The sequence below is a fragment of the Notamacropus eugenii genome, chromosome 4, assembly GCF_028372415.1.
Source record: "Notamacropus eugenii isolate mMacEug1 chromosome 4, mMacEug1.pri_v2, whole genome shotgun sequence".
Classification (NCBI taxonomy): Eukaryota; Metazoa; Chordata; class Mammalia; order Diprotodontia; family Macropodidae; genus Notamacropus; species Notamacropus eugenii.
This window is the reverse complement of record NC_092875.1, coordinates 21,664,384-21,677,152: the sequence shown is the minus strand read 5'-3', so window position 1 is coordinate 21,677,152 and position 12,769 is coordinate 21,664,384. Positions and strand designations below refer to the sequence as shown.

The 12,769-nt window shown below is 44.4% G+C and overlaps 2 protein-coding genes across 4 annotated transcripts in view; one reads left to right on the top strand and one right to left on the bottom strand.

The window, feature by feature from the left end:
* The window catches only part of LOC140499107 (uncharacterized), a 392,730-nt gene that overhangs the window by 39,998 nt on the left and 339,963 nt on the right, over positions 1 to 12,769 (top strand).
* The window catches only part of LOC140499108 (uncharacterized), a 264,366-nt gene that overhangs the window by 12,827 nt on the left and 238,770 nt on the right, over positions 1 to 12,769 (bottom strand). For all 3 annotated transcript variants that reach the window (XM_072600119.1, XM_072600117.1, XM_072600118.1), the window contains one exon: positions 11,628 to 11,750. In XM_072600119.1, coding sequence (XP_072456220.1) covers positions 11,628 to 11,750 — 123 coding nt within the window. The remainder of the gene's footprint in view (positions 1 to 11,627; positions 11,751 to 12,769) is intronic.

Sequence of the window (12,769 nt, the reverse complement as noted above, 5' to 3'; positions counted from 1 at the left end):
ATCCGGGCCCAAGGCCAAGCTTTGGGATTCTTGGGGCTCCAAAGCTGGGTATGGCTTGAGTTGATTGATCTCTTCTGAATCTAAGTCAGACCCACCCATAATGAAGCCCACCCTCTCCTCAGACCCTCCTCTGGATCTAGTTCCCAGGCCTGGTTGAAAAAAAAAAAGGTTGGGGGGGCAGCAGGTGACAAATTGAGTCACCTGCTGACTCTGGGCCAAGGTATACCCATCTGTCTCTTCCACTTGGGTCCCAGAGCAAGAAGGTCCCTAGGGAGTGAAGGGCCTTGCTTGGGTCTCTTTCTGATCTCAATGCCAAAGCAGTCCAAACAGAGCTGACCTTTGCAACAAGGAGGGATAGAGGAGGGGACTCTTCATGCCAAACCTGTTCCCTCTTTCTCAGCCCTCTAAGAGGCCTACTTTCATTCATACTCATGCTACTCAGAAAGACAGGGCTAGAAAGGAGACGTGTGATTTTGCTGGGATGGGGAACCTTTTGGTGAAGGGGCAACCTTCTTACATATCAGGGGTGGGAAGCTTGCGGCCTTGAGGCTATATGTGGCCTTCTAGATCCTTAAGTCCCTTTCTTTAAATTTTATTACAATTTTTAATCTTTTTATTTTTTACTTAATCCTTTTATTAAAAGGCTTTGTCCTGTAAAATTTGGATTCAGTCAAAAGGCCACACTTACGGACCTAGAGGCCACACGTGGTCTCAAGGTCACAGGTTCCTCACCCCAGCTTATATATAAACTTTATGTTATAAGGTTTATACGCTTAGCCAAAGGCCTAGAGCAATTTAGAGGTGACATTTGTTTATGGGGCCTTATGTCGTCTCCCCCAGCAGAATGTAAGTCCCTTGAGTGCACAGACTGTTTCATTTTTGCCTTGGTACACCAAGTACCTGGCCAGGGCCTGGCATATGGAGGAGCTTAATAAGTATTGGTAAAGGACCATGATTCCTGAGGACTCATGATGAACCTATTTCACCATGTCCTCACTTAAAGAGTACAGTGTGAGACTTATTCTTTTGGATGTGGCCAATTTGGGGATTTCTTTTGCTTGGCTACATGATTATGACAGGGGATTGTGTCTTCCTTGCTTTCCCAATGCTGAGGAAGTAGAACTGGCAAGAAGTGGGGGAGTGGGTCTTCATTCAAAAAGTATTTTCAATTAAAAAAAAACTGGTTAAATGGAAAAGATGATAAAATAAATAAATAACCAGGATCCTTGGGCTCCAAGGGCTTCTAGACCCCAAATATCTAAAGGCATACAAAAGAATGATTCAAGTTTGAGCGTTGTAGACAAAGCAAAGATCCAAAAGAGCTCTAAGAAAATACAAAGGGGAGGTCCTCAAGGAAGGAACCTAAAAGTCTACTATCTAGCACTCATTTTATGTATTTTCCCTGGGCAGAGCAGGTGGTAATATGTTGTTGGTGTTCAATCGCTTCAGTCATGTTTGACTTTCCACGACCCCATTTGGGGTTTTCTTGGCAGAGACACTGAAGTGGTTTGCCCATTTCCTTCTCCAGCTCATCTGACAGATGAGGAAACAGAGGCAAACAGGGTGAAGTAACTTGCTCAGGGTCACACCACTAACATCTGAAGCCAAATTTGAATTCAGAAAGGTGAGTCTTCCTGACTCCAGGCCCGGCATTCTATCTACTGTGTCACAATAACTAGAGGGTGTAATTTATTTGATCGGCGTCTACAAGATCTGAGTTGGAATTTTGTCTTAGACACTGTGTAACTCTGGTGACGTAACTTCACCTCTGAGCCTCAGTTTCCTTCTCTGTTAAATGAAGGGGTTGGACTCAGTGTCGTCTCTAAGGGCCCTTCTTGCTCTCACACTATGGTCCTCTGTTCCTGCTTCATTCAATCTAGAGGCAGTAGGGAGGATAACTACAGATGCTGAGCCAGCCAGGGCCTCTGAAGTCATCTTGTCCAATTCCCTCATTTTGCTGACCAGGAAATAGAGGCAAATTACCTAAGGCTGCACAGGTGGTAAGTTGAATCCAGGTTCTTTGAGCACAATATGTTGGTTTTCTCTACTGTACACATATAAAAATATACAAAAGCAAGCCATTTATTAAGCACCAACTGCATGAAAAGCACCTACTATGTGCTAAGTGCTTGGGACACAATGACAAAAATAAAAATAATCCTCATCCTCAACAAGCTATATTCCCTTGTCTGTGACTCTATCCTGGAGAAGAAAGCTAGCTGTCCACCACCAAACACTGAACTACTCTCTGGGCCTCAGTTTACTCAACTGTAAAATGGGCTCAATGCCCTCCAAGAACTTTCCTGCTCTTCAGCAACAAATGAAAGTCATTTAACCCTTTGAGGCTCAGTTTTCTCATCTGTAAAAAGCCTTTCCACCTCTAGTTAAAAATTAAATTCACTTCCCTCTCTGGGTCTCAGTTTCCTGATCTGGCACTGGACTAAATAAACAGCGACTACACTTCCTTTCCTGTTCCCTAGCTCCTACTTCCAAAGCCCCTGAGTTCCATTTTAGCCTTTCTGTGCAGAAAGATCCTGGAGATGCTCAAGGCCTCCACCAGAGGGGGCCCTTGAGCCAAGATGAGTGGCCATGGCCAGGCTCTCACCCTGGAGCCCAAGGTGGAAAGGGATGGGGATGGTTGACTGTATCTCGAGAAGGCTCTCTTTCCTCCTGCCTCACCCTATCTGTTCTTCGAGTAAGTGGAGGCTTGGATGTCCTCCATGCTTCCTCAGCTCAAAGTGTCAAGTGGGGCCCCCAAAGGAGATCATATAGCGCCAATTCCCTGGCCGGCAGAGAGCCCCAGCGCCTCCAGAGAACATGCCTCATTGTAGCCCAACGATTTCTGTTTCTCCTCAGACACCCTGGGCTGGGAGGGAGGCGTGTGCCATCTGCAGGTGCTGAAACCAGAGACTCCTTGATAGAATTTCCTCATTGTCCCCAGTCAATGCTCCCAGCGATTTCTGGAGCTAGAGATGGTGAAGGGGCCCTCCTCCCAGCCCCCAAAGAGTAGAGGAAGCTCCTGATCAGACTTTCAAGGACCTTCCCTCCCACAAGCCTCCGATGGGAGGCGGGGGAGACCAAAAGACAGTATTAAAATTAAGAAAATTCCATCAATAGAAACAGCGTTAAAGTCAAACCCCATTTAACATCTTCATTTTTCTCCAAAAAGGATAGTCTCAGAGGATCATAGATTTAGCCCTGAAAGAAACCTCAGAGGTCATCTGGTCCAACTCTCTTCTTTTACAGATGAGGAAACTGAGACTCCAAGAGGTCATTGGACAATAAAACCAAAGATTGGGAGAAGCCATCTGCTCCAACCTCCTCATTTCACAGATGAGAGGAAGTAACCATCCAAGGTCACTTGGGAACAATATGACACAACTGGAATTTCAACCTCAGTTTCCATCATCTGCAAAAGTGATACGCTTGGATCAGATGACTTTGGAGGTCCCAAACAACTTTAGACAACCCTGCTTTCTCAGCTTTACTATGTCGCATTATATATTATTTTCATCACATTACCCCCCTTCATGGACTCTGCCTTTCAGCCAAGGGTGGGGTTGGCAACATTTACTAAGTGTCAAGTCAAAGTCCTGACCCCTTTTTCTCATCGAATTGGGTGTGGAGGGGAGACGCCCCTGGACCATCACACTGGGTGTGGAGGGGAGGTGTCCCTGCATCTTCTCTTGAGGGTTGGATATCAATTTAATTCCAAGGAGCAAAATAGCTCTCACTAGCCATGGAGGGGAAGGAGTTGGGAGGCAGGGAGAGGAAGGGAGTAGAAAGTGGGGGGGATGATTAAAACAGGCCCCCAAATCCTCCCATGCCATATTTAAGATAGATTAAAGGTTGCCAATCCCTATTCCAAAGAAATCTTCAATCATGCTTCTTTTCTTTAAATTCATAGGTTTGAGTCAGAGGAGACTTTAGAAATTATCTAGAGTCTAGACCAGAGGCTCTTAACCTTGGCTTCAAGGGGCATCTGTGGATAGATTTCAGATGGTCTGTGAATTTAGATAGAAAAAAAAATCATCCTTATTTCCACTAACCTTTGGTTTCCTTTGAAATACTAGGTATTTTATGCATTTAAAAATATCATTCTTTTTCACCAGACAAGAAAGGGGTCCATGACACCAAAAAAAGTATAGTCAGGGATGGGGAACCGGCTCTTGACCAACCCTCCAAATTTTAACAGATGAGGAAACTGAAGCTGGAGAGAAGAGGGGAACCAAGGGCTCATATGCAGTAAATAGCAAAGCTCAGACTCAAACCCAGGTCCTCAGACATCTAATTCATCATTCATTTCCAGTTTTAAAAATAAAGGAAGGATGGGAAAGTTAGGCAAAAAAATAAGTAGAAGGAAAAAAATTTCTTTTTAAATCTCAGCTCATCCATTTGGAAAGTAATAGGACCCTAAAGCTTCCAGTGAATATAATAAAGAAAAACCCAATGATTAGTAGCCATTGGTTAATAGGGATGAGAATCAGCCTGACTCAGAGTCCTTTCCTGTCTGCAGGTGAAGGGTGGAAAGTAATTAACAAAGTGAAATTTACTAGGTGGATGGAGCATTCTTGTACCTACCCCACCCCCACCCCAGCATGTGCCACTTACTTACTCACTGTCTCTCTCCTGGGATCTGGCCGTCTAAGACCTGTTTGGGGATTTAGGAGAAAATCCCCAACGTCCAAGGAAGCACAGCTCGCCCGCCCAAATGGAATGCATGGTGAAGGAGCCTAAAACCCAAATGCCAATGTGTTGACAAAAAATTAAGGAGATTTTAGGCTGCATTAAGAAAAGCCCGGCTTATACAACAAAGGAAATGAGACTGCTGCTGTGTAATATACTCAGCCCTGGTTAGACCACACCTGGAGCACTGGTGGGTTCAGTTCTAAGAAGGTGTAGTGGCTGGGGAATCAATCCTGGAATCAGGAAGCCCTGGGTTCAAGTCTTCCCTCTAAATAAACATGTTGGCTTTGTGACAAGCATGAACAGATGCGCTACAGCCAATTCAAACCAGTTCTGGGGAGCTGATTATTAAAATTTCAGCATTTATACCTCAGAAGCCTTGGGTTCAAGTCCTACCTCTAAACCATATTGGCTTTGTGACCCTGGCCAACTCACACTGGCTCTGAGGAAACAATTGTTAAATTTTCAGTGTGAGTATTTATACCTCAGATGCCCTAGGATCAAGTCCTGACTCTTTAACACACTAGCTTGGTGACCCTGGCAAGCAGGGAGGTGGTACAGTCAGTTCCAAGTGGTCTGGGAAGCCAATTGTTAAATGTTTAGTGTGAGCATTTATACCTCAGACACCTACACATGCTACAGATCAAGGCCTGACTTATTATGCTTGTCTAGACCAAAGGGTGAAAAAAAATTTGTGATATATATTAAATTTTAAAATGTGTCATGGGTACATTTCCTCCCACTGCCACAGAAAGGTGGTTGTTAAACATATACCAGCATACCCCTACTAGAAAGTCACTCACTTCTCAGTACTCCAGGCAATCCTAAGGCTATAAATTACAGAGAATCTGCACTGGTGAAGGGAATGTCCACACCTGCAAGTTCTTCATACCAATGAAGTCCAGTCCTAACTCCTATCTATCCCTATCTGGGCCCCACATTTGGAAATTTGCATTTGCTGATGCTAACACCCTAAAGGATAGATTCAGGATCCCTAAAGGGTTTGCTGGGTTAGAACATTGGACTGAACTGAATAAATGCAATTCAATTGCAATAAGTACAAAAATCTTCCACTTGGGTTCAAAAACATGATTTGAAAAGTACAAGCTGGAGGAGAGATGGCGCAAGGGCAGAGGTTTGCCTGAAAATGATCTGGGGGTCTAAGTGGATTTCCAGTTCATCCTAAATCCACAGTATGATATGGCAGCCAAGAAGGTGGCAGGATCACACACTGCATGCAAAGAGGGACACAGGTGGTCTAATGGCACTCTACCCTGATCAGACCACATGTTGGGGATTGTGTTCTGTGCTAAGCACATCCACAATTTGGTATGGCTGCTGATAAACTAGAGGGTCTTCAGATACAAAGTAGAGGAAAAGCCCCCAGATCATCACACAGGAGGATTACAACTATACCTCTTCTCAGTCTCAGTTTCCTCATCTGTAAATGGAGGGGGAAAAGAGATGACCTCTAAAGTTCCTTGGACCTGGAGATGGCTAATTCAGAGAAAAGATTCCCCAAGGGGCTGGAGTATTTGAATGATAGTCTGTGGAAGTAGAATCAGAAGTCCTGGGTTCAAATCCCAGTTCTGCCACTTACTAACTATGGAACCTTGGACAAGTCACCTCACTTCCCTGGACCTCAATTTCCTTCTCTGAAAAATGAGTAGGGCTGGACTAAATGGTTTTCCAGAGAGTTAAATTAATTATCAGGAAAAATATTCGCACACACATTAGACTTGAAGTCACGAAGTCCTGAGCTAGGATCCCACCTTAGACACATACTAGCTATCAACTTCTACTTGACTCAGTTTCTTCATTTGTAAAACTGAAATAATAATAGCCCCTGCCTCCCAGGGTCACTGTGAGGATCAAATGAGATAACTGCAAGCCTTCCTAGCTTTTATTATTAATAATAATAATGATGGGTCTCTTTAAGAGCTAGTGAGTTCTCCACCACCACTCTTGTGCAAAGTATGGGTTGGACTGGGTGTTGCAGAGGTCCCTGCCAGTTTGGAGTTTCAGTGATCCCTCCATCCCATTCCCTGAATCCCCCAAAATCACAAAATGGAAAGAATCTCAGAGACCCTCTGATCCAATCCAAACCTGCCATGCCAAGGGTTGGCTTCCCACCAGGGAACACACAAACACACATAAAGCCTTGTACTAGACCACAAGACAAACCAGAGTCACTGCCTTTTATTAGCCCAAGACAAAAGGAGACCGAAGAGCAAACTTTTTTATGGGAAAGAGGGAAGCGGATGTATAATCTGGGGCACAGGCTTCCTGGCTGTTCCCCAAACAAGGCTCTTGGCTTTGGGCATGTTTTCTGGTTGTCCCTCATGCCTGGAACTGCTGACTGATTGGCTGAATCCCTGGGGAAGGGAAGGAGGAAGGCTCTCTTCTCATCCTGGGAGCTAAGAACCCCTAGTTTGTCACTGGTTTGCAAAGCCCATGGTGGCTGGGAGTCTCATCACCCTGATTTTCGTGTCTGAACTCTAGAAACTGGTAGTTTCTGAGGCTTTGTGCTACCAGAAAAGGCTAGCCTCTGAGGTCCCTTCCCACGCTGAGATTCTGGGATTCTGACAAGGGATCCCACTGGTGACCCAAAGGATGTCAAGCAGGCAGTGAGCCTAAACAAAGCCAGGTGGGAAAGAACAATGGAGGGGAAGCTCACGGATGTCAAGAAATGTATGTCCCTTCTCTGCAGAGGTGGGGGGCTATGGGTGCACAGCACCGCATACACAGGCTATCCAACTTAGGGGATGTTGGCTGGTTTTAATGAATTTCTTTTTTTCCCCCTTCTCTTTCTTTTTTCTTTACTTTTCATTGACTGATCGATTGTTATTCCCTGGGGAGGGAAGCATTCAGAAATGTAGGTGATATAAACATAAAAGTTCACAATGAAAAGGAAAAGAAAGAATCTTAAACCTGGAATCAAAAGACCTCGGTCTTAATCCTACAACTTCCACTTATAATAAGATTTCAATCCTCCATGTCTCATTTGCTGGATATTTGACAGGGCAAGTAACTTAACCTCTCTGAGCCTCAGTTTTCGTTTTCTGCAAAAGTCATGGATCATGGGATCATAGATTTAGGGTCGGGAGGGATCTTAATTGAGTACAATACTAAATACAACTCCATTTCACAGATGAGGAAATTGAGGCCCAGAAAGGTCATGCAGAGGGTTCAGGATCACACAGCTAGTGCCTGAGGCAAGACTAGAAACCTGGTCCTGCAGACTCCAAGCCTCATGCCCTTTCTGCTACTCCAAGAGACCTTTAAATATCTGTTAGCCCTAGAAGTTATAATTCTAAAATGCCTAACCTCTCTGCTACTCAGCTCTAAAAATACTGTCAACCTCCCAGAAAGAACACTGGACTTCAGTTAGGGGTCTTGCATTCAACTCCTACTTCACACACTTACTAGTTGTGTGACCTTGGCCAAGTCACTTAACCACTAGGAGCCTCAGGTTACCCATCTGTAAAAAGGAGATAACAACAGGGATAGTTCCTCAGAGATATGTTTCCCAGAGCTTTCTGCTACCTTTCTCATGTTAGTAAGCAGCAAGTATGATACATGTGGAGACAGACAACCTGAGTTCAAATCCAGACTCCACCACATGATAGGTATGTGGTCCTCTTAACTTGTCTGTCTCAGTTTCCTTATCTGTAAAATGAAGGGGTTAAACCAGGTGGCATCCGAGGTTTCTACCAGTTCTTATGATCACAGGATAGTGGATCTAGGAATGGGGGGCATTCCAGGGACCCCCATTCTGCAGATGACGAAACTGAAGCCTGGGGAGGTGAAATGAATACAGGAAGTAAGTCTAAGAAGTGGGATATGAAGCCAGGTCCTTTGACACCACAGTAAGCGTTCTTTTTGCTGTACCTAGTTGAGGACCCTGAGGCACAGAGTAACTTCAAGGTCAAGGTACATAGCAGAGCTGGGATTCGAACCCAGATCCTCTTAATCCAAATGGAGAGCCCTCTGCTCTCCCCTCTGCCTCATCCTCCTGGTAAGAGGCCAGGCTGAGTTCAGGAAATGTTGACCAAACTGAATTAATGGATTTTCTGTAAGCCTTTGTCCCAGTGGCCTCAGCCTAGTGCCAGAGGGGCTGGTGGGAGGGATCGCCTAATGGCTGGGGAGAAGAAAGGAGGGGGTAGGGACAAGAACAGAGGAAAGCAGTCCTGGGAAATGTGGGTGTGGCCAATGCAAATCCGGAATGCTCATTAGCATTCTGGGAGATTCTCCACCTTGTCAAGCAACATTTGCAAGGATAAGAAACAGCTGATGCCAAACCCTAGCTCTGAACAAAGACGAAGTTCTCATTTCTCAAATGTCAGCGATGCCAAGCCAGCCCAGGGAAAAGGCTGATGGAGACCAAGACCATCATCCTCAAGCTGGCTCAGGAAGGAGGATTACTCTGGCCTGCTGAGCTTCTGAGGGCATAATGGGGAGCATGGAGACAGGACAGAGAAGGGATGGGATGTCATGGAGTGGGGAAAGAATACAAGGGAGAAAAAGAGCCAAACTTGGGGTCTGGAAGACCTGAGTTCAAATTTGACCTCAGACACTTACTAGCTGTGTGACCCTGGGCAAGTCACTTAACTTCTCTCTGCCTCAGTTTCCTAATCTTTTTTTCCTTGGGAATTTGATTTTTTTCATCTATTTTTTAAATAATTATTTTATTTGTTTTCAGTGTTCTATAATCACTTTCATATAGATAAAGATAAAAATGAGGCAGTGGTTGGCTGGGAGGGTGGGGGGTAACAATCTACCAGGCGGTGCCATTATCACAGAGTGTACATGCTGCTTCTCCCAATAGAATATAAACTCTTTGAAGGCAGGAACAGTTTCATTTTGATCTTTGGTATCCCCAGCAGCTGGCACTAGGACCTTACTAAATGGGCCAATCCCAGTCCCTAATTTAGGAAATTAGGCAATTTTCTAAAATGTGGCACTCAGAATGGAAGACAATACTCCAGATGAGGTCTGCCCAGAGTAAGGGATTGGCAAGATAGTTCATAGTGACGGTCTTTAGATGCCACCCTGAAACACTTGTTTTTTATACTAGAACAGGAGTTATGAATTCTTTTTGTGCGTGTGTCATGGGCAGCTTTGGCGATCTGAGGAAACCTATGGCCCTCTTTTCAGAAAAATGTTTTAAAATGCATAAAATCAAGTACTTAAGATGACAAGAAAATTAGAGTCCATGGCCCCCAGATTAAGAGTCCCTTTCCTTGAGGTAACCGGGGATCACCAAAGCTTTCTGAGAAAGCGAGGGAGTGCCATGGTCTGACCTGTGAGAATGTCTCAGTTTCCTCTTCTGTAAATGGATTAGATGAGACAATCTCTACCTCCCCTTGCAACTCCAAACACAGTGATTCCAGCTGTTCTCTTCACCAGACTTCTGCTAACAATGGCTGAGCCTAAATGGGCTTTACGGGCTGGATTTTCACGACTCCGGGCCTCACGAAACAGCCTAGACACACACCAGGAGCAAGGCTGGGCTGGGATTTATGTTAGCTTCATAAAGCTCCGTCTAGGAAACCAAAAAATCCTCAGGCGATTTCTGAAGCAGGTCTACCAAGGAACACCCATTCTGGTGGGCTTCCAGCACAGACTCAAGCTTCCCACACAGGAAGAAATACAAAGATAAAATCGAGGGTCAAGTCCAGCCAAACTCCATCTTCTTTAGACACATACAGGCAATCAATATATACATCAATAATTTATTAAGCCCCTACTGTGTACCAGGAACTGAGCTGGGAAATGAGGATACAAACACTAAACAGTTGCTGTCCCCAGGCAGCTTACATTCCATAAATTATATCCATATATCAACACATACCCATATAAGCAAACACAAATCGACAAGCATTAATTAAGCCCCTTCTGTGTGCCAGGCACTAGAATACAAACACTAAACAGCCCCTGTCCTGAGGAAGCTCACTTTCCATGAGGTATACCAGCACATACTTACATAAGCAAACAAAAACCAATCAAGCATTTATTAAGCACCTACTATATGCCAGAGGCTGGCAAAGACAAACACTAAGCAGTCCTCAGGGAGTTTACTTCTCCTAGCTTCCATTCTGTTGTCCACAATTCCACACTGGGGAGAACACCCCAGCAGAAGACGCAGGTTGGCTGTATGGATAGTCTACAATGCTAGCCTCCATCTCCTAACTGCTAAGTGTGGCTCAGTTAGAAGGTTCCTACTTGACACACACAACTAATGACAATAACTACTTTTACAAAGGGAAAAAGAAAACCACCCACATGGGCCTTGAAGCACACTCATCATTGGGAAACCAATGGTGGGGTGACAGCATTCAGGCAGATCAATGGAAACATGTTAAAGAAAACACCAGAAAACGCAAGAGAAAAATATAGACCAAGACAAAATGATTCATTATGGCCAGGGAGGATCTATAATCCAATTATGTTCAACAACTGTAACAGGAAGCCCTCATTCAACAGATGTATAAATAACCTTTGGAAAATGTAATATCCATTTATGTTTTTTTAAAAAGCATATAACACAGAGAAATCTAGGCACCAGAAAGGACGCAAAATTAAATGCAAAGCTGTTCAGTGACCCACAAAAATTTCATTCAATCTTGTATTCTCAAATTTCCTCAATTTACTCCAACACATATTCCCAAGTTTAAAAAAAGTGACTTTTTTTCTGCAACAGGACATCAAGATGCACTTCATGAAGCCCAGAGCATGCCACCAATCCTTTCACTTCACATCAACGCAAAAACAGAACACAGCCGTGCCCAAGTGTGCCCAAAAGATCACCCCAAGTATAGGGGGAAGTACCATTTGCAAGCACATCCACTGTAATTAAATGTTCCTGTACCAGCATTCCTCCCACCCTGTGGAGGAAAGATAGGGGCAGAATGGCTGGTTCTAGGCAAAAGAAAACTTACCATAAAAGGGTCCATTTTCTTGTCTTTACAGAAGCTGTGCCTTCTCCTGGAAACAGGTGCAGGAGTGAAGCCTCTCAGGGGGGATTTATTGTTTGCAGGTCGGACCTTCTCTTTTTCAGTGTCCTGTGGCACCCGAGTAACCAAAGAGAGAAAGTAGCTTAATGTAATGAAAAGTATGACAGACTTACAAGTCAAAAGATGTGGGTTCAAATCCTAGTTTTGATACATACTAGCTCTGTGACTTTGGGTAGGTAGCTATACCTATCAGAAGCTCAGTTTCTTCTTCAGCCAATAGAGAGCAATAATCCTTGACCCATCTACCCTCACAGGGTCTTTATGAGAAAAACACATTGTAAACCTCCCAATACAATTAATTAATCAATCAACAAACAGTTATCAAACACCTACTATGTTCCAGGTGCTGCGCTAAACTAAGAAATGAGATCTATTACAATGTCACACAGGATTTTTTTTGAGGTTTATTTCTTGGGGTTTTTTTGCATTCATTAGGACAACATACGTAGAGGTTGCAGGATTCTTAAGTGTGTGTGTTTGTCCTTCGTTGCCAAAGAAAACCATGCCATCAGGGAAATAATGACATGACTTCCACTTGACTTTGTTCTGAGTGAGGGAAGGCTGTGCAGGTCACTAGACTCACTTCTCCTCCACAGCCATCTAAATCCAGTGACCAGATATTCATCAGGATGACTGGAGATGACCCAGGATGAGGCAGTTGGGGTTAAGTGACTTGCTCAAGGTCACATAGCTAGTGAGTGTCAAGTGTCTGAGGTGATATTTGAACTCAGGTCAATGGCCAATCGTTATCAATCAATTCAGTACAATTAATCAAACACAAAACACCAATGGTCCAACCGCTTTTACAGCCAACCAGGACACAGCTGTTGCCTAAAGATTCCATTGTTGTGTGAATCTCAATCCCCCATTGGGGGGAGGGGGGTGGGTCCTTGAGGGAAGAGCTCACGTCAGGTATCTCCTGTGACCACCCCACCACCCAGAACAGGGCTGGGCACAGCAGACACTGAGGAAGAGTTACTGATGGTAGAGACTAGGAGCAGTGTGATGCAATGAAGACCTGAGTACAAATCCTGCCTTGGCTACTAGCCAGCCAGTAAACATTTATT